General features: G+C 39.6%; 3 protein-coding genes, 1 long non-coding RNA gene and 1 other non-coding gene across 5 annotated transcripts; 2 read left to right on the top strand and 3 right to left on the bottom strand.

The window, feature by feature from the left end:
* Nucleotides 1-8017, bottom strand: LOC131316014 (cytochrome b-c1 complex subunit 7-2, mitochondrial-like). The gene is made up of 4 exons (XM_058345283.1): nucleotides 7765-8017; nucleotides 7472-7629; nucleotides 2659-2706; nucleotides 1-380 (listed from the first exon to the last, which is right to left on the bottom strand). The coding sequence occupies exons 1-4, from the start codon at nucleotides 7859-7861 to the stop codon at nucleotides 312-314; spliced, it is 372 nt and encodes a 123-aa protein (XP_058201266.1). The 5' UTR covers nucleotides 7862-8017; the 3' UTR covers nucleotides 1-311.
* Nucleotides 6706-6812, bottom strand: LOC131318256 (small nucleolar RNA snoR100). Its single transcript, XR_009197585.1, has one exon. It is a non-coding gene; the product is annotated as a small nucleolar RNA snoR100 (small nucleolar RNA).
* A 1811-nt stretch (nucleotides 8018-9828) lies between the features above and the next one.
* LOC131316013 (cytochrome b-c1 complex subunit 7-like) lies at nucleotides 9829-16291 on the bottom strand. Its single transcript, XM_058345282.1, has 4 exons — nucleotides 15957-16291; nucleotides 15669-15826; nucleotides 12997-13044; nucleotides 9829-10204 (listed from the first exon to the last, which is right to left on the bottom strand). Exons 1-4 carry the CDS (start codon nucleotides 16051-16053, stop codon nucleotides 10136-10138), a joined length of 372 nt encoding a protein of 123 aa, XP_058201265.1. The 5' UTR covers nucleotides 16054-16291; the 3' UTR covers nucleotides 9829-10135.
* On the top strand, nucleotides 15474-15647 carry LOC131316016 (uncharacterized). The gene is made up of 2 exons (XR_009196972.1): nucleotides 15474-15538; nucleotides 15573-15647. It is a non-coding gene; the product is annotated as an uncharacterized LOC131316016 (long non-coding RNA).
* Nucleotides 16292-24031: 7740 nt separating the features above from the next.
* On the top strand, nucleotides 24032-25894 carry LOC131317519 (uncharacterized). The gene is made up of 2 exons (XM_058347068.1): nucleotides 24032-24305; nucleotides 24528-25894. The coding sequence occupies exons 1-2, from the start codon at nucleotides 24032-24034 to the stop codon at nucleotides 25892-25894; spliced, it is 1641 nt and encodes a 546-aa protein (XP_058203051.1).
* Nucleotides 25895-26866: the final 972 nt, after the last annotated feature.

Genomic DNA, 26866 nt, shown 5'->3' with positions numbered 1-26866 from the left:
TGCTCAGAAACATCCATACGGGTTGATCAAACAATTTAGGAAAGAGCGGCTATAGCTGTTCATCAGACAATCATAACAGAAATACCAGTCTAGGATCATTACTCCAGGTAAACCAATGTGCAAACAAGCACCTATAGTGACTCGGCATTTCAGTGACAAGACACATAAAGAGGAAATAGACTCAGGAGCACTGCCAAAATTCTTGTGCACTCTACTAGCGATGGACTGAGCAAAACACATCTTATTCTTTCAATTAAAGGCATATACTTCAAATTGAAGTATAAATGCAGTAGATAGAAACAGTAGTAGGATCAAGGAAGTGAGCGCTGATAGAGGGGCAAAGCTCCCAAAGCTTCACGTTCGGCATTCTCCCTCTTCACCTGCAAGATGCAACCAATTTTTTAGCATCTTCTACACTGCGCATGGAAAAAAAATCAATGAGCATAAGGATCCCTATTAAAGTGAAAAAGATCCCTTCATGCACAACAAAGACCACGAAGGCATCATCAAACGGCAAAGGACGGACAAAAATAGACACAAGAAAAGTATAATGAAAATACAAGAAAAAAACTGGCCAAGAAAATGAGAAACTCAAAACATAAAACTGTAGGTGACTGTGTTCGTGCCAAAAGCATCTAATACCCACTCACCAGAATAACTACAGCACAAGCAAAAAAGACACAAGAGGGGAGCAAGAAGGCCAAACTTCACAATACACCAATCTGAAGAGGAGCAAAAAGCAACATATCACCTCTTAGTAGCAAGGAGCTCCTAAAATGGTGCCGTTCCCACCTTGGGAGCCTGCTCCTGCGCTCCCAACTAAGGGGCTTGACGAGAGCCCGCTCCTTACAAAGATGGGAGCTTTTGTATGATCTTTGTATAGAAAAACAGGGATTTATCACTTGGCTTTATTAATTGGTCTTTAATAAACTCATTTATCTAGCCCAAGTCATGACATCTTGAAAAGAAAACAATATATTCTAACACTAGCCCACTTCTTACACTTATGGTAGACTTGGCCCATACTTTTAGTTCCTAAAATTTACTTTTAAAGTGAATACTCTATGCCACATTATTTTCATATGCACACTCCTTTTATGCTCCCAACTTTGAGAGATTATATATTCCCCCGCTCCCGCTCCCGCTCCCGCCTCATGCTAGTACCACCTTATTCCGTTTTATCAAAGCCTTAAGAAGAAAAGAATGTGTTCAGGAAGAAGAGGATTTGAAACAAACGCTTCAAGGAAGAGATTATCCACTGGATGCATCAAAATGAATATAAGAGTAAGCATAATTTCTCCTATAGCACTTGCTAAGGAAATGCATGATGGCAATGTTCAACAGGTTTGAACCACAGATATGGGGAGTGGATTGCCAGAAGTACATTTGAAACATGAAAGTGATACAAAGCCACAAGATGGTAATGTACCCAAATGTTTACACATATGTCCAAGTACCAACCCATAAAGGATTGAACCCATAACTTCCCATATGGGTGACTACTCATAATTAACCGAATGCTTGAAAAGCAAGTGCAACTTGCCCAAAACATGTGTTCTAAAAGTCGGCCTAGGCGGACCCCTCACCCCTAATGCCTAGATTTTAGAATCTTGGCAGTAATTAGGCGTTCACATTAGTCGCCAATTAATCAGTTAGCCGGTGATTAATCGGAGGGGTATATTTTGTAAATTGATATAATATTTTGTGGTTAAATATGCAGTAGTAAAAAGTACAGGGTGGTAAGTGTTATTACAAAACAATTTCAAATATACATCCTAAAGCGGTTGCAAAATGTATGCATAACACACAACACACACAACATATATATTAAGTTTTACTTTATAGTTGTTACTTTAGTCTTACTTCAATTCTTCCTAATCTCTTGACGTCGACTAGTCTAGAAGGCCCAGGCGCTATGTGCCACACTCCGACTGACTAGTGCCTCGCCATTTTCATAAAATTTGTAAACAGAGATAGATCCTAGAAAGTAGTATAAAAACATGAAGTAATAGTAGCATATAAAAATAATTACTAGAAGCTAAGAAGCGTGCCAATTTAGGGATACAATTAGAGGCTGGAGGGAAAGGTACACGAAGATGGGAATATAAGGTGTGAAAACAAAATGTGTAATCCCACGTTTCTCCACAAACACTAGCGTGCTATAGTGCTATCTCTAGGGGGGAAATAGGAAGCTTTACAACAAGAATACAATCTCAATTTTTTCTGGAGACTAGCATGCCTTCTCTCTTTGAAGCACCAGAAATACTAGCGAACAAACGAGGCATCCAGATTCCATCATACTTTCAAAAGATGAGCAAATCCCTGGACCTAACTAAACAGCTGATAGAATAAAAAGTAAAAAGCATTCTAGTTTATAAATATAACTTGCGAACAACTAGTTTTGCCAGCAGAACGGAACAATTACTCGACATCGGAGGAATCATTCAGTATTTCAATATGAACTAATTGAAAACAAATAAAATGAAGAACAGAGGGTTCCTTAAAAGACATTTAGAGTAGAACACAAGTAAGACAGCAAATAGCACAATACAATCATTGCGATTCCAAAAGATCCTTCATTTCCTTCTCAATACTGGAATGAGACGAGTACTTGGAAGAATGACAAGGTAAGAACGCACAGATAAATTAACAACTTACAAGGGCCAACATATCTTGCACATAACTCCTGAATGGTGTCTGCATTGCCTGAGAGAAGGATAATGGAAAATATGGGTCAGCAATTATGAAACCCCATATGCTTGCACACCCAAACAGATCTCCAGAAAATTGAAATTCTAGTGCTCGCATCTATTCTTAGAAACAACTATCAAGCACACAGACAAGAGTCAAAAGCAAATTGGTTACATGGTTTTCTACCACACTTCTCAAGGAGTTACACCGATTCAAAACAAAATGCAGAAGGGTCCAAGCATACTTCCTTCAAGTTTTCCCACCATGGTGTGAGTCGCGGCAGACAACAAACCCAATTTGAGATGAACATCACATACGTGGACACATGCACATATTCTACTTGTTCAAGGATGCTCTGATTGCACACAAGTCATACAATAGTAACGATCACCAAAGCCTAATATAATTGGACATTTTAAAACAGTAAATCAATTATCTGGATCAAACCCACCAGTCCTCCCACAAAGTCACGTAACTCACATCAATGCCTGTCCTTAGGAGAACATCATTAGGCGCATAAGTGGCAGCAATGTCCTTTTTCTAGCCCAAACCCATTCCTTCAAATACCATCTTCTCATATTGGCAATTCTATTAGTCAGTTAACTCTGTTTGTTCTTTCACACTGAAGGATTGCTTTATCTGATTTCTACACGAGCAGACGAGATCGGACAACCTTCACTATTCTCATCCTCAGTTAACGCTTTGAGTTCCAACTTTCATGTATGCATTCTCAACTTATTTCAATCTTGTCCTACCTCCTCTCACCTTCAGTTAGTCTATTTGCACGCACACTATTTTATTCTGGGACATACAACCCTAACTTTACATGATGTATACCTCAAAAGCTAGCTCCAACATCATTTGAGCGCATAGAACAGCCCTATGTTACCAGGGAACTCTACTACCCTAGCGAATTACGTTTTGGTCCGAACGTTCCAAAACATGGTTCACTACCATTCCAAAACGGTAAATTTAGCGATCCAAAGCGATCCCCTTAGTTTTCCACAAAATGTCAACTTATTATGGTCAAAATAGAGAGAAGATGGAATTTTGGTGGGAGAAATTATTAAAGTTCAATCATTATGCTCCTAGAAGTGTGTTTTGTATAAATAATTTGACAAACAATATTCAGTTTCGCTAGATGTTTATTGCTTGGAAGAGTAAGTTTTAGTTTTGTTATCTATAGAAGCCTACCCCTAGCGTACCACAATTTATGTGCCGTACTGCGTTCCCGTTCCCGTTCCTCGTACCGGAACGATCCGCGTTCCAGGTAACATAGGGACTCAACAGCCTCTGTTGTAGATAAAACTCAGTCCAGTGGCATAACAATTTGAACAAATCACGATGCAGAAAAGAATTTGAAGTCGGAATGTGAAAATAGGAAAGTAAATGAGCAAAATCGCCAACACAGGTGCTCTACACTGTGTTGGCTGCTAAAAATTCAAACAAAATAGAAGCCCCAATCTCCCAACCTACATTCGTGAGAATCGGACACTCCATTCATAAGCACAGCGCTTGGAGGCCTTTCATGTTGATAAAAAAAACTTAGAATAAGGAGTACAACTCCAACTTGGCTGCCAAAGTCTTAGTTGCAGGAACCTTCAACTATGTCCACGTTTCTTCGACGGAAACGCGTTTCCGCATTCCCTTCGACGGAAACTCCAAGAAACCCGTCCCAATGACGACAGGAACTCGTTCCTTACCTATACGGGAACTTACACCCAAAAAACGGTTGAGAGACTTACAATTCAAGTTGCAATTGGTACCTTTAAAGTTGTTTTGATCTTGTTAGTGAGCACATCTGATATTAACCTTCTAGAGTCATATTAATGCCCTTAACTTTTACACCTACTTAATATGCACAAAGAGCTCTATTGTGTAATCATGTGCTACAATAAAAATGTTGAAATATAACTAGAAACTTATAATTTTAATAGTAATATTTTATGTGGTAGAATAATATTTTTATATTGACATTTAACAATATAAAATTCCAAAATATATTTATAATTTTAATAATTTTTCCTAACCGCTCCCAATGGCGCTCCCACACTTCTGTGATCATCCGCTCCCCCGTCCCCACCCCCGCTCCCGCTCCCGTCCCCGCTCCCACTTCATGTAACTAAGGCCAAAGTTCAACAAACTAGAAACTCCACTCTCCCAACCTACATTGTTGGGGGTCTGGCATTCAATTAATAAGCACAGAGCTTGCAGGCTTTCTACATTGATATTAAGGTCTGATGAAGAAGTTCACCATGTGGACATAACATCCGTTGTAGAGTGGCGGTCCCAAGAATTCTCAACATTGGGGTACTTACTAATCATAATGTTTAAACTTAAATTACAATCTTATAAAGCTGATTTATACATTCATCATAATGAAACTTAAATAGAAAAAACAAATGGAGTGGAGGGCACGTGACCCCACAAGCTTAGTTGCACGAAGCGGAAGCGGGGATGGGAGCGGGAGCGGGGGAGCGGATGATCATATAAGTGTGGGAGCGCCGTCGGGAGCGTCTAGTAATTTTTTATTAAAATAATAAATATTTATTTTTTAAAGACCCAATCCGGAATGGGGTCATTTTCAAAAAAAAGGAAAAAAAAAACTCTCAAACACCATTAAAGAAAAAATATAATGAGGCTCATTTTTCACTGTTCTACAGCTATTACTGCACACACATGCCAATAAATTAAAATTATTGTATTTGATTAAATACAATGGCAAGCAATTGACTTTTACACTTTCCAAAAATCTACAAGCTATTCTTCTTTTTTTTCAAACAGAAATAGAAGCCATCTTTGAATTTGACTTTTACACTTCCCCAAAAATCTACTACTAGCCATCTGTCCATCTTCTTTTTTCCCAAACGGAATAGAAGGGCTTTGCCATCTACATACAATAGAGAAACAGAGAGAGAGAGAAATACATATGGTACACCGCGGCAGAGAGAGAGAAACGGAAACTGAGAGAGAAGTAACACCGCGGCACGGCGCACCGCCCAGCTCTCCCCCTTCCCAAATCGATCTCTTCTATTTCCCTCCAATTCCTCCACCATCCCTATCTAGTGAAGATAGAGAGAGATGATAAATCGACGCTGCTGGAGGCCCATCGCCGGAGAACAACCTGTATGTATTCCATTCGCCCTTTGTTTATGTGAATCGCTCCGATCGATCTGGTTTTGCTTCGAATTTGGGCGTAAGTCCCAGTCTAGGTCAGGAGCGTGTTCCCGTCATGATTGGAACGCGTTTCCAAGCGTTTCCGAGGACGGAACCGCGGAACCGCAGTTCTCAGCAAGAAACGTTGCCTGATGAGGCGTTTCCTGCAAGCCCCAGAGTAAGTCTACCCCTGCCCTTCTGTCATTTCGATTCTCAATCCTAAATGCCATCCGCGGTAAGTGTGCATACTCTTGAGAGCAGTCGTGCCAAGGTGTAACTAACCACAAGATAAAACAATTAAAATTTATGGTGTTCGCAGATACGTGTTACCAGATTCGCAATCCATAGAAAAAGCTTCACCAGCACTTAGGTACACCATTTCTCTTAGAACAATATTAAAACAGATTCTTAGAGGAGACCTCTCAAGATTCTATGCTCTCTTTCCTTTCCTCAAAGCAACATACAGAGAGGGAACTTGCAGGCCACTAAAACTTATTATTTATTAACTTCCTTCCTTCTCAAGAGTTTACCCATTCTTAGTTCCCACACATTTTCTCATCAGTAAAGCAGAAGACGAATTGCAAAAGGGAAAGAAAAGTAGATGACAAGCAGTTTGCAAATCATTAAGGAAACAAATCATTAAGGAAACAATGAGACTGGAATAAAAAAAATACACAACACCACCAATAACAGAACCCATCTAGTCCCCAAGAACCCCAACATTGAGGTATGGGTGGGGGAGAATTGAAGACAGACCTAAGTCCTAACCTTTGGCAATACATGCACGAAGTGGCTGCTCTCAGAATACCACTAAAACACTAGCCCCCTATACCTCCAAGAACCGAGGAGCTAAATGGACGTTTTTCTACAAAAACATGCCCCAAATCAAAGCCGGAAGGTATTAAAGAGGGCAGGCCTAGAGAACCAAATCAATTTTTGTGCACGTTACCATGCTTCCTTCATTTACACCCGTTTAAAACATTCTTCGATTTCCTTTCCTTCCTTAAATTTTATCAACAAACAACCGAAAAATATATTCAAATGTTCTCTAAAAGTGAGTATGGACTAACTATTTGGTAAAAAAAATTCTGTCCTCAGATATGGTTTTTACTTTTGATACAAAGAATTTTACAATCAGAATAGCCTCAACAACAGAATTAAAACATGAAGCCAAATTGCAAAAAGTTCAAAATTTTCCACTCCTAGTGAACTTTTTCAACTTTTGTAGGAGTTTTTACAATTTCAAATTCCTCTCGTTAAGGACTATAAGAGCCTTCCCACCCAAAATCGGGAAAAAAAATCTGAAAAAACAGAAAATAAGAAGAAAAACGGTGTCCAGACCAATGGTTCCGATATGTTAAAAACTCTTCCAGACTCTTCCAGGTAAGAGTTAACTCCTCTTAGGTGGAAGAATTTCTGAACAAAATCAAACCATTCATTGCAGCAAATGGACGGCCCATACATGAATTGTCTCATCCTGTCCAAACCTTTGGAGTGGAAAGGATCCATTTCCAGGATAAAAGATACCCAAAAAACAGCAATAGGCCAATATAGAAATCCAAAATTTATATCCAACTCCAAACAGAGTAAATTAGAGAGAGAGAGAGAGAGAGAGAGAGAGGACCTGGAGGTCCTCAGGGAGGTACTCGTGCTTCATGGAGAGGTCCATAGCTCGCTTGAGGCGTTGGTTCCTGGCGTCAATAATCTCCCTTGGGAGACGATTCAACGCTTCCTTAATGTCCAGATCGTAATACGGATCGTACAGATCGTCGTATCGTAGACCTTCACCCATTCGATAGAAATGAATCAAAAAGGCAAACGCGAGACAGAAAACCCATTATGGAATCAAATAAAAAATAGGGTTTCGAGATTGAATCAGGAGAGAAACAAGGAACTTATGATGCGAGGAACACGTACCGTATCTGCGGAGGCGCGTGGAGACGGATTTCATGTGTTGTTTGGCGAACCAGTTCTTCTTCGGATCCACGAGCCACTTGGTCAATGACGACGCCATCGCTTTCTTCCTTCCGAGCTTAACCTGCAACTCTCTCTCCCTCTCTCTCTCTCTCTCTCTCTCTACCCCTTGGATATCTGAATTTCTCAACGTTCTCTCTCTATTGGTGTTCTAGGACCCATTTTATTACCCATATATCCAAAAATTGACGAACACATGTTATACAATGTTTTTAACAACATACTTCAATTACTCGTGCGATATTGGTTTACTATACAATATTATTGTACATGATATCATATTTCTTCTCCTGTGGTGAATAAATCAATTAAAAAAAAATGTATGCGGTCGAAATCATTTAATCACGAGGCTTTAATATTCTTTTGCTTAATCTAGGGGTCGAATATCAAAAAAAATAAAAAAATGTTTTTGGAGGGAGGGACTAGGGAGTGATAAAAAGAAACAAATTTTGTGTTCGAAAGAAAGTAGTGATAATAACAAAAAGAAAAATTCTATTACCACAAATCTTTGCGCAAACAAATACACAACACACTCACACAAGTATATAGATTCCACACATACTACTAATGTGCAACGTTGTGGAGCCCACATGCTTATGTGATTGTAGTTGTAAAATGATATATTGCATCTTAAATGCCCAAACTCACAAAAACTAATTGAGCTTGGCCCTTATGTGTAAACCTTCGCGCAAAAATACATTGGTCAACTTTCATTTTGGGTATGATACATATATACTATTTCTGTCCGTGTTTGTTAGTTTCTTTGGGGAATCAGTGTTACTTTTAATTGTTTATATCTTTCAATATAAACTCCAAAAAATATGCAATATAAATTTTGTTTGATAGATCTCAATTGATTTTATAATTCTAAGCTGTAAAAATTATGAAAAAACATTACTCCTATAAATTGAAAAATAAAATAATTAAAAAATGGCATGAATCTCCAAAATAGACCAATAAAAGCAGACGAAAGGATTATATATATGTATATATATACGCCGGTTCCCCGCACACAAAAGTTGACCCAAATTTTGACACAAGTTTTGTGACGGACCCATTTTGGAGTCCCACGCAAATGATCGAAGCTGTTCAATTTGTTTAAAACGTATTTATATAAATTCCCGTAAAAATTCAACTTATTCAGATATTATTATACATAAGACTTCCATCTTGACAGTATATGCATCATTGGGGATGGATTAACTTTTTTTCCATCCGTGTCCTCAAAGGAGCTTAAAGCAAGGCATTCTGCAATGCAAGATCAATATACAACCACTCGATTATGTTGAATCGACTCTTTATGCTTGTATCTGTGTAACACATATAGGGGTGAAAATGGTTCGGATCATGTTTCGAAGCCAACTGGCCAATGAAAGAGTTCGGCGTACTTCAACAGAAACCACCACCCACTGTCCATTGTCCATGATACATTAGACTGAGCTGGTTAAGTTATCTCAGGCCAAACAGGGTTTTCTGGTCAATTCGGCTCAAAGTATTAAACCAAAAGCTCAAACATCTCGCGTGTTAACCAGTGAACCAAAACTTCGATCACCATTCCTTCTTTCTCTACAGCTGCTCCTTCTCTGCGACTCTACCAAGGCTTGTTTACCTCTGCTCGTAAATGCTCACCCACATTCGATACCCTCCCTTCTAGAAGCATATTAGAGACCATTGCTTCTTGAGCAGAAGGAGGAAATACTACCTTAAAGGGCCTTCTGGTCCATTTTTACACCACCCTCACGGTCACCCCGAACTCCAGGCCTCTGTTTGGCTCACGGTCACGTCTCATCTTCTGGTCCCTCTAGTTACTACTTAGCAGCTTTCCCCTTGGACTCAAATCAATAAATGAAACAGAATATCCATTTCCAGCTGCCCCAACTACCAGCTGGATTCATAAAAATAAAAATAAAAAATTATATTGCAATTTTCAAACCACCTAGGAATCACCGCAAAACTTTCCTCATAGCCCAAAATATATTCCTGACAAAAAAAAACAGACTATTGTAATGCTCAGCAACGCGCCCGCATGGACAGATATCACATAAATTGGGGAAGACCGGCTAAAGCTGTCCATCAGACGATCACAACAGAAATATCAGTCTAGGATCATAACTCCAGGTAAAGCAATTTGCAAACAAGCAGTTATAGTACTCATTCAGCATTTCAGTGACAAAACACTAATAGAGGTAATAGAGTCAGAAAGACTGACATAGAGCTGTTGCACTCTAACCGACCAGAAACACGTCTTATTCTTTCAATCAAAGGCATATACTTCAACTCGAGGTAGCTGCAGTAGATAGAAACATTAGTAAGATCAAGGAATGGTGCGCTGATAAAGGGGCAAAGCTCCCAAAGCTTCACGTTCGGCATTCTCCCTCTTCACCTGCAAGATGCAACCCAAAATTCTGAGCATAGTTCTTCAACGCGCAAGGAAAAAAATCAAGGTGCCCTCAAGAGCGTAAAAAAAATCCACGTTTCAGCAACAAAGTTGAAACCACCACTTCAAGTGCAAATAATTCCTCTATGCGCAACAAAGAACATGAAAGCATTGTAGAAAGGCCAAGGGAGTGCAAAATAGGCACAGAAGGAAAATATAGTAGACACGCAAGGAAAGTATAATAAATAATATCATAAAAGAAAAGTATTGGCCAAGAAAATGAGAAGCTCGAAACATAAAGCTGTAGGTGACACTGTTCAGCCAAAAGCCGTCCATGGCCACCGGTAAAAACTACAGCAGAACCTTTAAAGACCTAAGAGAGGAGCAAAAAGCCCAAACATCACAAATACACCAATTGGGGGAGGAGCAAAAAGCCACCTTTATTTCAGTTTATCAGTAATGGGTAGAAACCAAGCATCCAGAGGAAAAGATGTGTTTAGAAGGAAGAATACTTATAAACAAACACTGCAACCAAGACATTATCCACTGGGTTCATCAAAACGAGTATAAGAGTAACTATAATTTTTCCTACAGTACTTACTAAGGACATGCATGATGGCAACCTGTGGAGGCACCATTTGTTACTATTGGACAAATTTCTTCTTTCATTTCTTCTTGTTCTTTGCCATAACGCCCATTCTGGGACGAGTTGGAAGAGGAATTCCTAATTATTACACGGATGAGACTGATTACACATTCATACCTGATCAGTGAAAAATTCTGACACCAATCATTTTTTTTAGTGAGTATTACACCAAGAATTGACAAGTGGATGACTTTTCTAGAGCGAACAAACCTGTAGTTTTCTTCGCTCTGCCTTTTTTTTTTTGAATAAGCCCTGCTCCCTAATATCGGGCTAGATTGAATCTCAGTGGATTCAGGAGTTCAGCTCAGATTAAGGAAGGATCCTCAAAACAGGGAAGGGTAGATAGTGGAACTCAAGTTAGTTCTCCTTGCCCTCAGACAGCAACTATATATGTCCCGGATTCATTCTCATCTTGATCCACCATGGAATTTTGGAAATCTACAAAAACATTCTAGGGGAGGGCTCGTACTTCTCAAAGATCACAAGGTGCTGAAATGGCAGGATCGGGGGGGGGGGGGGGGGGGGGAGGTGGGGGCGGGGGCGGGGTCTTTAGGTTTTTGTGAAAAGGATAATGACAGATTAGAATCACAGATTCAGGGAGCCGGTTTCTAGAATTACACTTGAAAAATGAAAGTAGATACCGGCAAGATAGGCAAAATTGTACACCAAATACTAGTGTTCTAAATGGCGGCAGCTCGGTGCCATGATTTCACCCTCGGCGGCTCGTTCGGTGGATAGGGAGATTTGGCGGATCTTGGCGGCCAGGTGCTAGGCGGCTAAGGTAGATTTGGCGGAGCTAGGCGGCCGTCTTGGTGGAGCTTGATTGCCTTAAAAATATTTATAAAAAAAAAATTTGGAAAAAAATGCCGAATCACTCGGCGACGGCCTAGGCGCTTGGTGGCGGGTCGCCACCCGACTAGCGCCGAGCGCCATTTAGAACACTGCCAGTCTGCCACATACGCAACTTGAACATGGCCAAAACCACAAGAGGGTAAAATAAAATGTGCTCAAATGTTTATTCATTAGTTCAAATCCCAAACCTTATGGTTTGAACCCACAACTTCGTATCTGATATGGCTGACCCCACCTTCAGACAAGGATCTCACCGCCCCTGATTTTGGATGATCTGAGTCTGTTTGGTCAAAAGACGGCGATTGGGTGTTGACCACACTGCTGACAAATGAGGATCAGGGCTGTCAGGGTTTATTGTAGTTGGGATTTCGATTGGGCTTTGTCCCAATGGGTGTCTTTGGTTGGTTTCTTGCCGATTGAGGTTTTGGGTCTCCGACTAGGCATAGGATTGTTCTTTGAATATGATATTGTCTCCTTGTTCCTATTAGTCTTTTTATCAATTTCAAAATTGATGACATTTTTTTGCTGTAAAAAAGAAAAAAGAAAAAAAGATATGGCTGAAACCTCAGTTAAAGCATAGTTTTATTCAATGCTTGACAAGCAAGTGCAACTTGCCCTAGACATAGACAGATTCTGGAAAGTTGTAATAAAACGTGAAATAATAATCACGTATAAAAATAACAACTAGTAACTAAGAAGTGCGCCAATTGCCAATTAAGGGAGACAATTAGAGGCCAGAGAGAACGGTGCATGAAGATGGGACTACAAGGTGTGAACACAATGTAAAATCCCACGTTTCTCCACAAACATTAGCATTGGCTATCTCGATAGGAAAAACAGAAAGCCTTACAACACTCTTTTTTTCTTCCTGGAAACAAGCATGCTTTCTTTCTCTGAAGCACCAGAAATGCTAGCAAACAAATGAGGCATCCAAATTCCATCATACGTCCATAAGTTGAGGAAAGCATGGGACTCAAACAAACAGCAGATAGAATAAGAAAAGTACAAAGCATTCTAGTTTATAAATCTGACTTACTGAAAAACTAGTTTTGACACCTATCAGAACCAAGTACACAACATCTAAGGAATCACTCAGCATCAAAATATAAAATACGACGACAAGTAAATGAACAGAGGGTTCCCGAAAAGACATTTGAAGTAGAACACGAATACCACTGCAAATAACACAATAAAATCAACGCAACTCCAGAATATCGTTTGTTGCCTTCTCATCAACGGAAAGAGCCAAACACTTAAAAGAATGACAAGGTAAGGATGCACAAATGATTGAACCACTTACAAGGGCCAACATATCTTGCAGATAACTCCTGAATGGTGTCTGCATTGCCTGAGAGAGTTAGTGGAAATTACGGGTCAGCGAATTACACATTCCATATGCTTGCACACCCAAACGGGCCAAACAGATCAACCAGAAAATTGAAAGCCTAGTGCTGATGTCCATCCTTAGAAACAATCCTCAAGCAAACAGAAAAGACAAATAGGGTAAATTGTTTTCCATCTGTTAATCAAATCCGATTAGATAGCTCATGGTGAAAATTCATTCTCTCTTATCGACTTGAAGTGATATCTATCCTCATACACTTATCAAGGAGTTCCAAGAATTGAAAACCAAATTTAGAAGGAGTTTTCCCACCATGGTGTGACGAACAACAGAACCAATTTGAGTTGAACATCACCTACGGGACACATGCACACATTGTACTCGTTCAATTAGGCTCTGATTGCACACAAGACAGACAATGGTAACTGATCACCATACCCTATTGAGCATTTTTAAATAGTTAACTAATTGTCGGGATCACAAGCACTAGTCCTCCCACAAATTCAAATCAACGACAGGCCGTACGGGAACATTATTGGATGAATCAGTTGGCAGTAATGTCCTGTCTCCCTAGCCCACACCCATATTCCCCTAAATACCATCTTCTCATTGTGCCGATTCCTAATTGAGTCCGTTCATTCCTTCGCACAAAAGGATTATTTTTCTCTATCTGAATTCTATACAACGAGATCGGACGACGTTAGCTATTCTCATCTTCAGTTAATCCTTTGAGTTCCATGTATTCCTCATCGACTTCAATTTTTGTTCTGCCAATCCTCATCTTCGGTAAGTCTATTTTTATACTCGTCATTCTGGTCTGGGATATATAACCCTAACTTTATTTTTAGATGCATCCCTAAAAAACTAGCTCCAAAATCATTGGAGTGCATAGAACAGCCTCTGATGCAGATAAAACTCAGTCCAGAGTTGTAACAATTTGAGCGTATCTTGATGCTTTTAAAAACAAGAAATGAAAGTCCAGAATTAGAAGTCAGAATGTAAAAATAGAAAGAAAATGAGTATAATCACCAGTACAGGTGCTTTACACATTTCAAAAGAGGCCATCAAACATAGCGAATAGATTCCAATAGTCCCACCCTCCAATACAACCCATCCATTTTGCCAAAATAGTGTTTGTGCTCCATCTAGGTCTCATTCTGTTAAGGATCATTATTGTTTTTCGACAAATAAATTATTGAATAGGCATTAAGGATGCCACCCATGAACAAAATAAAGCCAAGAACAAAAGGCCAAAAAGGCGACAATACCAAAAAGAGACCGAGCAAGAAATAGAGCCTATACACATCTCTAAACGCCGAAAACATCTAACATGTGGAGTAATTGATCAAGGGTTATTTCCTCCCTTGACCTCCAACTAAACAAACTAGAACGGAAAAGGCTCTTAATTTTAAGAGCATCTCCAACACACAACATTATTTTAGAGACTCAAAAAATTATTTTCTATTCAAAAGGTGCATATAGAGACTATCACTATTCACCACACTCCAACACACACCTCCATTTCTATCTCTATTTTTCAAACCCTCAGGGTGAGCTTCCCAAAATAAGCCGGGCTAAACCTTATTGACATTAGCCAATATGTTTCTTAAAAATAAAATCCCTTTAGCCCCAAAAATTGATGTATGTGAGGAGAATGACCTGTCTCGAAATCCGTGTTTTTTTTGGGGCTAAAAGCTCCTTTAGCCCATTTGGGGAACCCACTCTCCTTCATTTCTTTTCAAAACTCAACTTTCCCTCTAAATTTTCAATTCTACTCCGTAATTTTATGTGAATGCTAAATAAATGAGTTGAGTTTTGTTCACCCTCCACCTAAGATGGTGAACATTACCCTCCTTCCTATTAGTTGAAATGATGTGGACCCCACCACAAAATGATGTCATATTTACCAAAAAGTGTATTGCATAGTAAGCATGACATCACTTTGTGGTGGGGTCCACACCATTTCAACCAATGAGAGAGGGTAATGTTCACCCTCTTTTAAGAAGGGTGAACAAAATTGCACTCTAAATAAATAGTATATTGAAAGTTGGTCTCACTTTGAACCAAAGTTGTCAAATCCGTTCCGTACCGGCCGGTACGTACCGTACCGGTGCGTAAACGGAACACAAAAAGTCATGTTCCGTTCCGGTTGAAATACCGGCCTGTTCCGGCCAATACCGGGTGTACCGGACAATACCGGCCTGTTCCGGACATATTCCGGTGTTCCGGCCGGTACAAAATTACCGTCTCTCTCTTTTTTTCTTTTTACATTTTATTTATGTTTATACTTAAAATATGGTAGATATATATTAAATATCTATATAAAATATTAATTGCGGTAAATCCGGAACGGTACCGGGATACAGCCCGGTACCGGTACGTACCATTCCAGTAGTGAAAACGGTACGCTGGCCGGTACGGTATTGACAACTTTGCTTTGAACATGTTATTGAAACATTTACAACGGTACTGCTTTTATATACAGAGTCTCCTTACAACAGTACTGCTTTTATATACGGAGTCTCTATATAAAGAGACCCAAGCTAAGATCTCCATTTTTTAGACCCCAAAATGGAGTATGGCCCTCTCACACAAAATTCAAAATTCAATCTCAAAATCACGAAAGTAACCTGGACGTCCTCAGGGAGGTACTCGTGCTTCATGGAGAGATCCATAGCTCGCTTGAGGCGTTGGTTCCTGGCGTCTATGACTTCCCTAGGGAGACGATTCAAGGCCTCCTTAATGTCCAGATCGTAATACGGATCGAACAGATCGTCGTATCGCAGACCTTCACACATTACATAGAAATGAATCAAAGAGAAACGTGAAATTGTAAAAGGTCCATCTAGAAGCTTTAAATTAGGGTTTCGAGATTGAACGTGCGCCGTATGTGTAGTGGGATAGATAGAGAGGCTCACCGTATCTGCGGAGGCGCGTGGAGATGGCTTTCATGTGTTGTTTAGCGAACCAGTTCCTCTTTGGGTCCACGAGCCACTTGGTGAACCTCGACGCCATGGCTTTCCCAAGCTTCCTGCAACTCTCTCTCTCTCTCTCTCTCTCCCCCTTTGCTATCGACGACCTCTCCCTATTCTCGGGATAAGAACGGCGTCGTTGAGGAATCGACGCGCGCTACCGTTTTGGTCGAAATCGTTGGGGATTCTCTTAGCAACCCAATATTTCCTAAATACTACGTACAACCCAACGAAATCCGGCTATGGTTATTTTGATTCACCTTTACCCCTCCTACCCACATTAGACAGCCTCGTGTTTCACAATATATTTTTTTGTTCTCATTTTTATATATCCGCGAAATCTGGGACAGCTTGTAGTTAGTATGTTTTAGAGCATCCCTATTGTAATAATCAAATTTGTATGGAGAAATAAATTTAATAACAATGCTAAAAAAATACCTCACATTGTAATAAGTAAGACCATTCACAGTGGTATAACCAAAAGATAATTGTTGTTAAAGTTAACAATATTTGTACAAAAAATGGCTCACAATGGTATAATCAAACTTAGCAACATCTTTAGAAATAATCAAATTTTGGGCTTTGGATAACCAAAACTAGCAACCTTTTTCAATAATCAAAATTTGTGAACCTCACACTACATAAGTTAACTAATTCCAAAATTTCCAAAATTTATATATACACATGTATTTCAACTACTATTTTATTCTTCTCTTCTTCACTTGCTTTATATCTTATTCACTTCAACCACAAACTGTTTCTCTTTCTTTTCCTCCAAAAGTGAAGCTCATATTTCTCGCTCATCTATAATTTAACTCATCGTTGCTGGATTAAGGTATTTTACTCTTTTTTTACGTTTCTATTTTAAGCTGCATTCTTATGAATTTAACTTAAACTTAACTTAAATCTGAAAATTATCTTTATTTGAATTTTTTTCGCATTTTTTAGTTTTACATCAAACTTTTATAGGTTATTGATTCGTCTCAACGAGAGGAATCGGGAAAAGTGTTTTTTTTTTTTTTACTTTTATCCAAGTATTTTGATAAATAATCACTTTTTAGCCAAAAAAAATTGATTTTTTCGACTAAAAGTGGTTATTCATTTTTTTGTTCCTCCCCCTATGGTTGAGTAAACAAATAACCTTGCAAAAAAAGAAAAAGAAAGAGGAAGAACCTTGCATTCTTTTTCAAATTTAAGAACACATCTGATTTTTTTTTTTTGAAAGATTAAGAAAGTAGTGGATTTGTGATGTAGGCTATAGGAATAGGAAGAAAAAAAAATCGGTGTTGTTTTGATAGATAACACTAGGAAGAACACCATATATTCGATATATTTTTGCCCAAAAAAAAACGTAATGGAGAGAAGTGAATAACGGGAAACAAAAAGGGAGAGAGAGATTGTGTGAAATTGTAGTGGACCTCTTATTTTGGTTATGGACTAGAAGTGACCATTGTGAACTTCAACATTGTTAAGCTTAGCAATCTCTTAAGTGAATAATCAAAAGCTGATGTGTCAACTTTTAGTTATCAATTTTTTATTATACCACTGTGGATGGCCTAACAATGCTAAAAAAACACCTTACATTGTAATAAGCAAAGTTACAAGTCTATTAACAAATAACCAAATTTCACTCATTCCATAACCAAACTTAACAATTTTTACCAATAACTAAAATTCAATAACCAAACCCAATAACCAAATTCAAAACTCAATAACTAAAAAATATCCCACATTAGGCCATCCACAGTAGTATAATAAAAAAAAGATAACCAAAAGTTGACACATCAGCTTTTGATTATTTACTTAAGAGGTTGCTAAGCTTAATAATGTTAAGTTTCACTATGGTCACTTCTAGTCCATAATCAAAATATGGGGTCTACTACAAAAAATACCCAAATTCAAAACTCAATAACTAAAAAATACCCCATATTAGAATCGTCTCATCGAGACGAATAATCTGGTGTGGTCGGGTGTGTGATTGAAATTCATTTGAAATTGGACATAGGTGCATTGCGTACTATGGGGTTTTTTTTTATAGGGATGCAAAAATAACCAATGTGGAGATAAAGGTTGTTAAGTTTGATTATGAACTAAATGGATAATCAAATGCTGACGTGACACATTTTGGTTATTGATTTTGATTATTCTCATTGCGGATGCTGCTTAAGAGCATCCCTATTGTAATAATCAAATTGGTATAGATAAGCAAACTTAACAACAATACTAAAAAAATACCTCACATTGTAATAAACAAAATTACAAGTCTTTTAGCAAATAACCAAATTCCATTCATTCTATAACCAAATTTAAAAACTTTTACTAATAACAAAAACTCAATAACCAAACCCAATAACCAGATTCAAAACTCAATAACTAAAAAATACTCCACATTAGGCCATCCACAGTAGTATAATAAAAAAAAGATAACCAAAAGTTGACACATCAGCTTTTGATTATTTACTTAAGAGGTTGTTAAGCTTAATAATGTTAAGTTTCACTATGGTCACTTCTAGTCCATAATCAAAATATGGGGTCTACTACAATTTCATTCTCTCTCCCCCCCTGTTTCCCGTCATTCACTTCCCTCCATTTACGTTTTTTATGAGTTAAAATATATCGATTCCCTCTTTTAATTTTGAAAAAAAATTCGGTGACTTTCTTCCCTCCTATTATGATTTTTTTTCCAGGATGAGTAGTAGAAATAGGAAAGAAGAGTGAAACACCTTAATCCGGCGACGATAGATTGAATTGTAGATGATCGAGAGATATGAATTTCACTTTTGAAGGAAAAGAAAGAGAAATAATTTGCTCGCGAAGTAAAAAAGATATAGAGTAGCGAAAAAGCTTGGCTACATAAAATTTTTATTCTTCAATTTTATTTTTTTAACCAAAAAAAAAAAAAAAGAGTGAGCGAAAAAGGGAAGAAGAAAATACTAGTTGAAACACGTGTGTATACAAATTTTGGAACTAGTTAACTTATGTGGTGTAGGATCCACAAATTTTGATTATTGAAAAAGGTTGTTAATTTTGATTATCCAAAACTCAAAATTTGATTATTTCTAAGAATGTTGCTGTAACAATCCGATATTTTTATTAATAAACATAATTATCCTATTCTAATTATCCTATTTTATTTTATTTTTATTTGCATGCATGCATATTACGAAATTCCTTCCACCTCTCCCTCTCTTACTCAGACTCTACTCCCTCTCCCTGATCACATCTCCACCCTTATTTCGTTCATCTCAAGCCAAGAGTTAGAATTCCATTAAAACTCAATTTTATCAACTTTTATAAAAATTCTCCTATATATATACCTCATTAATCCGACCCTAGGATATACCACAAAAATCTCCACGCCCCACCAGTCCAGAAGAGAGAGAGAATTCGGAGAGAACGAAACTCCAATCCATGGAGTTTTAGAGAGAGAAAGAAAGAGAGAAAAGTGAGTTTCATAGCCACGACCAACCGAGACCCGAATTGATCATTCCAATCTCTTCCCTCAACCCCAAGCATCATTCAATTCGAGCCCAAGGTCCCCCGATCGCCAAAACCGAAGTCGTCTTCTCCAAAAATCAAGTTTCGTTCTAAAATCAATTCGATCCAAACCAATGTATTATAATCCCTTCAAAATACTCATATAAGTATATTAAGTGTTATTATGCTTAACCCAATAGCCCTCGTGGTCCCATGCATCGAAACCGAACCAAAACAATCAAAAAAATGAAATCTGACATGGAGTTTGCGGCCGCAACCTTCGGGTTGCTCCAGCCGCAAGAACCAGGTCTCTGACCTTGCGGGCTGCAAGGTCAACCCGGTCAGACCTTGCGGTGGGTACAGTTTTTGTTCGAATCGATTTTTCGACATTTCGAACACTATTTTTGACCCCTGAACTATTTTTTCTAGACTTTTCACACATCAAAGATCATAACTTGTTAAGATCATAAATTTTTTTATTTAATTATCTATTTATTAAATTATTTATTCGTTATCTATCAAAGTTTGCAAACGACAAATCTTTGCGACCTTCCAAACAACGTTTTAACACCCAAACTAATTTTTCCTAGACTCCTTACATCTCAAAGATGATATTTTGTTAAATTAATATTTTTTTATTTAATTTACTATTTATTGTTATTTCTATAGCGTTTCCGATCAAAAATTCTTTACGACCTTATAAACCTTATTATAAATACCCGAATAATTTTATTTAGACTCTCTATATTCTGAAGATGAAATTTTGTTAACCATAGCATATTTTAAATTTGTAAATTATTTATTATCTATTTACTTCACTTTCGGCCACTTTATTTAACGTCTTTATTTAAATTAATTCCGTGGCCTTCCGAACCTAACTTTTGACACTCCACTGGTTGCATAGGACCTTCAGGACTCTTATTAAAGTTATGATAATTATTTCAATATTTTTATCTAATTAATGTATTTAATTAGTTTTTAATTAATCTATTATTTTAGAATTAATTAATAAAAGCCCAGAAAATTTCCCTTTTAATTTCTTTTAAAACTCTTACTTTATTATTGACATTGTGACCATACGAGATTAAGGGCAACGGCCCATTCATAAAAGGTTGTGTGATTGTTTACTTATAGTTTATTTTAATTATTATTCGTTTTAATTGTATATTGCACTATTACTTGATTTTGAATGCTAGATTGGACCCTAGAGACATGGGGCGGTATGCGAGTAGAATTCACCTAAACAATACTAGATAATGGATGAATTGGAAAGTTTTATTTCTAGATTGCATGCAGGCGTGATATTGAGATTTGTGATGAGATTGAAACTGTCGTGTGTCCAGTGATGAATTGATAAACTGGCATGTGTCCAGTGATGAATTGATAAATTGGCGTCTGTCTAGTGATGAATTGATAAATTGGCGTGTATCCAGGGATGAATTGATAAACTGACGTGTGTCCAGTGATGATGGCGAAGTGGTATATAAGATAAGCGAACCCTGGTTGTGATTCAGGCATGATAAGCTTTCCCCTTGTTGTAGTTATTGGGATACATACTCGGTACATAACTTAGGTGCATCTGCGACAGCAAAGGGAAGTGATCTCATGGGACCGAGCATGGCTAGCGGTTGAGGGAGGAAAGATCTCGCGGAGGGATCTTAGATTTCATGTCAAGTTAATGGATAGTAATGAACTGATTTATGTGGAACAAACTCTGTATTACTTTTTCGCACTATTATTATCTTGCTGCATGCTAACTGTAAAGTAAGAAGGGTAGTTGGGTTGGATTATACTTGGGGGTGAACTCGTTCACTCAGGTACGGATTGCCTGGCTTCCGTGCCAGATTTTGCAGATAATCAAGAAGAGACACCAAATCCCGAAGGTGATCAGTTTTATGCGGAAGAGAACCCAGAGGTGGGAGCTGAGCCAGAATATGCTTGGGATTCGTACCAAACTTAGAAGATGGCTCTGTTATTTTGTTTAGTTTATTACCACAAAGACTATTTTCAGTAATTCTACGATAATTTGTAATAGACGAAACTTTAGGTTGAATTATTCAGTTTGGATTTTGAATTTTAATTCAATAAATTTTTAGAAATCAATATTTAAAACCTCCGATTTTATTTTCAAAAAATCGGGGCGTTACAACTTGGTATCAGAGCCTTAGGTTCAACCCTCGGCCTTGGGTAGTTTGGGTAGATCACATCAGATTGAGTATTTAACTACAAATTTAAAATGGCACTGTTTGAAAAATATCGAAACCTAACGATAAATATATTTTTCTTGCTTTTATAGATGGACCCCACGTTTGCAGACCAACTAGCCGATGAATGGAGCAGATTGTAGGACTTCTTAGAAAACACCGTAGGATCCGACTTCTCTTTCCGAGACCCTTACGTGCCAGCTGAGTTCCCTATTACGTATGGCCAGTATCAACGGCTGAGGGCGAATTCGCCAAACCAGAGAGAGGAATACACGGCTCAACATCCAAGCCCATGGAGAAGGGCTAATCTCGAGAGGGAAATTCGTGACATACTAGAAAGTATACCAAGCTTTGACATCAGGAGCGAACCCTATTACTCACATTATAGGGATATGGATAACCAGCCTCCGATTCCCACCCCAGACCGGAACCATAACTCTCCCAACATTCAGGAGGAGGATGAGATGGCCCAGCTAACTGCGGAAGTAGAAAACCTTAGGGCGTTCATGACAGCCACCCCAGATTTTCCGATAGGAATGACTATTTGGCAGGAATGTTCCCTACCCTCTATCGAATGAGACAGGCTCACCGAAGGATTTCAGCTCTCGCCGACGCCGTCACCCGCTCCACCGTTGAAGACCATGAGATACGAGGCATACTAACCTATATCCTTGGAGTACAAGTGGGACCGCGAGAGAATCCTGAAGAACCCTCTGAGGAAGAAGAAGATCCTGAAGAACCCCCTGAGGAAGAAGAAGATCCCGAAGAACCCCCCGAGGAGGAAGAAGACCCAGAAGAGCCAATAGTACCAGAGGAAGGGCAAAACCAGGATGAAGAGATGGGCAATGATGAGCAGGAATTAGAAGAAGATGCAGGAAAGAGCACTAACATTGAAGATGGATTTTTGGCAGAACCGGAGATGGATGATTATGGCTGGCTCTTACCCATAGATGTACCAAGAGATATGGATGCCGAGCTGCAGTGGTGGCTGACTAGCCAACGGCTCGAGATGCAGGAGCCTCTACCTTCTCCAGTTTCCGCACCTATGGAAGAATCAGACAGTGAGTGTGAAGTCATAGATGCCGACCCTACACCTCGTCCTGAGATGGCTCGACCTACAGGAATTCCATGGGTAGGACACCATTCTGACTATGGTCCAAACACTTGGGTCTATATACAACTGGAACCGCTATACCCTTGCCCATTTAAGATCAGGGCACAATCAGCTTACCTAGGGCCAGTAAAGATCCAAGCCCCATGTTATAAAGGATACTATCTCATCGCTGTACCTCAAGGATTTCGGGAACACTACATTGACCGCATCCATTATTCACGAGTCGCAAGGTCCCGCCCCGAGCAGGAACATCGTATCATTACAGAAAATGCCGACTTCACCGATCACGTTACCTATGCAGAGATACCCATCCGCCTGGAACCGTATAACTACCCAAACCCCAACCAGCAGGAACCACTATGGCGAGTAACAAGGCGTTGCTACGGGCTCACAGAGGACACCGTCGAAAAGCAGAGTCTTCTGGTAGAATATTTTCCTATGCTTTTCGATTGACCGTTTTCTTTAGCGTTTCCTAGTTATTTCACGCACAGTACATTTTTTTTTTTAGGAAAATAATTGTGGTAGTAGGATTTATCTCGACTTTTGGTAGCTACACATCTAAGTATTGTGTTTTGACATGATTGATGTGTTTGATTCGTTTTGTTAATAAAAGAAAAGTTTCTTATGATGTTTTGTTTCCATGTATTTAATAAATATACAAATATATATGTTCTCATAATAAACTCCTCCTTACTAAATTATAACATAACGATATCTAGATGGAGGAAACGAGAAACAACCAGAATAACGAGAAAAACAATGGACAAAATGGAGCCCATCAACTCAACAACCAAATTGGGACTGCCGAACTAATCCAACTCATGCAAGCATTCATTACCGCTGCAACTGCAAATAACAAGAATCAGCGCGGAGCCCCGCACACACCTCGAGGACCAATGACCAGAAGTCAGGCACTAAATGAATTCTGCAAGCGTCGTCCGCCTTACTTTCAAGGAGAACCTAACTCCACAGCTGCTGAAGCTTGGCTGGCAAAAATCAAGAAAATTCTTGAAACCCTAGACATTCAAGAGGCCAGCAATCGAATTCCCCTAGCTACCTACCAGATGCAGAGTGAAGCTCAGCATTGGTGGGACCTGATGAAGAACACCCATGATGTGGCAGCAATGACTTGGGACAAGTTTGAAGAAATTTTCCTTGACAAGTAATTTCCAGCACCTGTCAAACAAGCACTGGCCTCGGAATTCATGAACCTCGAGCAGGGCACAATGACAGTGACCCAGTACGCAGCACGGTTTGAAGAACTGTCTCGCTATGGCACAAAAATCATACCTACTGATGACGACAAGGCGAGAAAATTTGAGTGGGGACTCAATGAGACACGCCGAGCTGTGGTGGCGCAGACACTTCCCACCTACTCACAAGTGGTACAATGCGCACTTAAGATGGAGAGAGAAAGCTTGGATTTCAAGACAAGGCGTGAACAAAAGAAGGCAATATCTATAGTTGGAGGACCTATCCGCACCAACCTTACCAACCGGGGTACCCTAACCTCTCAACCCTACCACCAAAACTACCCTTGCCCACAACCGATACAATCCAACCCAGCTTGGAGAAACCCCAATCCAAGCTTCAATTGAAACTCTAACCCTAATTCGAACCAGATCCAAGCACCGAACCGAGGCCTAAACCCTAATCTTGGACCAAACTGCAACCCCCTTCCCCAGAATCAAAACCTAGACAACCGCTGTTATTACTGCCTAGAGGAGGGACATATAAGGAGGAATTGTCCTAAGTGGAACGGCGCTGGAAACTATGGAGGACCGCCGCAAAATCAGGTCAGGACTACAGGACTTGGAAATCAGAATCAGAATCAAGCTAGGCCGGTTTGGAATGGTAACCAACCCGAGGGACAGAACCAGCCTCGTGGTGGGTGGAACCAACCGCCAACTCGCCCTTTTCAGAACAGAGGATCAAACGGGCCAATCCAGCCCAATGCTGGAAGAGTGTTTGCACTGCAAGGAACAGAAGAGGAGATGGACCCTGCAGTAATCCAAGGTACCCTCACTCTTTTTACTACATGTGTTCAAGCACTATTTGATTCTGGAGCTTCGCACTCATTCATATCTGCCATATGTGTATCTACACTTGAATTAGAAACTGAACCTCTAAAGACAACTATGCATGTGACCTCACCACTAGGGGGTAAGATTCTGATAGTACTAATCTGTAAAGGGTGCGAACTAAAAGTATCGAACCTGCGGTTAACATACGACTTACAAGTAATCGAAATGACGGACTTTGACGTCATACTCGGGATGGACTGGTTAACTGCACACCGAGCTGTCATAGACTGCCATCGAAAGATGGTGACAACCTATGCACCAGATGGAACGAGTTTCAAGTTTAAGGGGGATAGACAAGACCCTTCTGCACCCCACGCATACAAAACGAAGTGGCATAGGAAGCTTGCTGGATGGTTAGCGAGTCTCACATTGGAGGAAACGGACCGAATGGAGTTGGGCCTCCCTCACGTCATCTGCGAGTACGAGGACGTATTTTCAGAAGAATTACCAGGATTACCGCCACCAAGAGAATTAGATTTCACCATCGAGCTGCAACTCGGCACGGCTCCAATTTCGATGGCCCCGTATCGAATGGCTCCAGCAGAATTACGAGAGTTGAAAACACAATTGCAGGAACTCTTAGAGAAGGGTTTTATCCGACCTAGTACCTCACCATGGGGAGCTCCAGCGCTTTTCGTCAAAAAGAAAGAAGGAACGCTTCGACTCTGTATCGACTACCGCCAACTCAACAAAGTTACCATCAAGAACCGATATCCTCTACCCAGAATAGACGACTTGTTTGACCAACTGAGAGGGTCGACTTGTTTCTCAAAGATTGATCTGAGATTTGGATATCACCAATTGCGAATTCGGGATTGCGACATACTCAAGACGGCGTTCTGCACGCGTTATGGACACTACGAGTTCATAGTCATGCCGTTTGGTCTAACCAATGCTCCTGCTGTTTTCATGTGCCTGATGAACCAAATTTTCACGCCGTACTTGGACAAATTCGTAGTAGTGTTCATCGATGACATCCTTATATACTCTCCAATGAAGAAATAACACGAAGACCATTTGAGAATTGTCCTCCAAGTACTTCGAGACAACCATTTTTATGCAAAGGCCAACAAGTGCAAATTCTGGATGAAAGAAGTCAAATTTCTGGGACACGTAGTGTCAGAGAAAGGAATCTCAGTCGACGACAGCAAAGTAGAAGCAGTCATGGACTGGAAAAGTGATAAGCCCACAATTGTGGTTATATTCGGGCTTATCTCGCTCATTTTTGGCACGCGCGCGCGCATAACTCTATGTTTTTGAATGATATTGCGCGAAGGGTGCGTTTTTGGTGTTTGCAGGTTCTTTTCTTTAATAAGGCGATTTTAACGCCATGAGCTTACCCCATCGTGATTCGGGGACCCGTGGGGTAAATGAAGCGATAGCGGAGTCCGGAGGAGCTGTGTCGAAGCCTCGGAGAGTTTGGAGAAGTCCAGAAGAAGCTGATCAAAATTCGTAGAAAAGAAAGTTCTGCCGGTAGGAGATCAATGCCTACCGGTATAATCTCATTCCTACCGGTAGGAGGGCCTGCTCTACCGGTCCAACGCCTGATCAGAGAGGTCACAAAGTTGCACCATTCAAGTTCTACCGGTAGGAGATCAATGCCTACCGGTAGGAAGCCGGATTCTTCAGTGTCCCCCTTTTTGCTCGAAGCCGTTCTACCGGTAGGAGATCAATGCCTACCGGTAGGAAGCCCCAGTTTCTGCAGATTTCTATTTTCTTTTTCTTTTTCTTTTGTAACTTTAAAGGGGTGATATAAATACTCTTTTGCACGTTTTTAGGGTTATGTTATGTTCTTAGACATCAGCTCTTTTCTCTCTCTACCGCCTCTTCTCACAAACTCTTTTTTCCATTATTAATGGAGCATTGATTGGGAGATTTGGAGGAGGATTGCTTTCATTAATGTTGTAAGTTCCATCGGGATCCTTATTAATCTAGTTTTTATTTCTGTTTTCAGCATGATTTCGTGTTCTCTCATCC

Source organism: Rhododendron vialii, chromosome 2a, assembly GCF_030253575.1.
Source record: "Rhododendron vialii isolate Sample 1 chromosome 2a, ASM3025357v1".
Taxonomy (NCBI): domain Eukaryota; kingdom Viridiplantae; phylum Streptophyta; class Magnoliopsida; order Ericales; family Ericaceae; genus Rhododendron; species Rhododendron vialii.
Note: the sequence above shows the minus strand (reverse complement) of the source record. Positions and strands in the feature narration are given on the sequence as shown.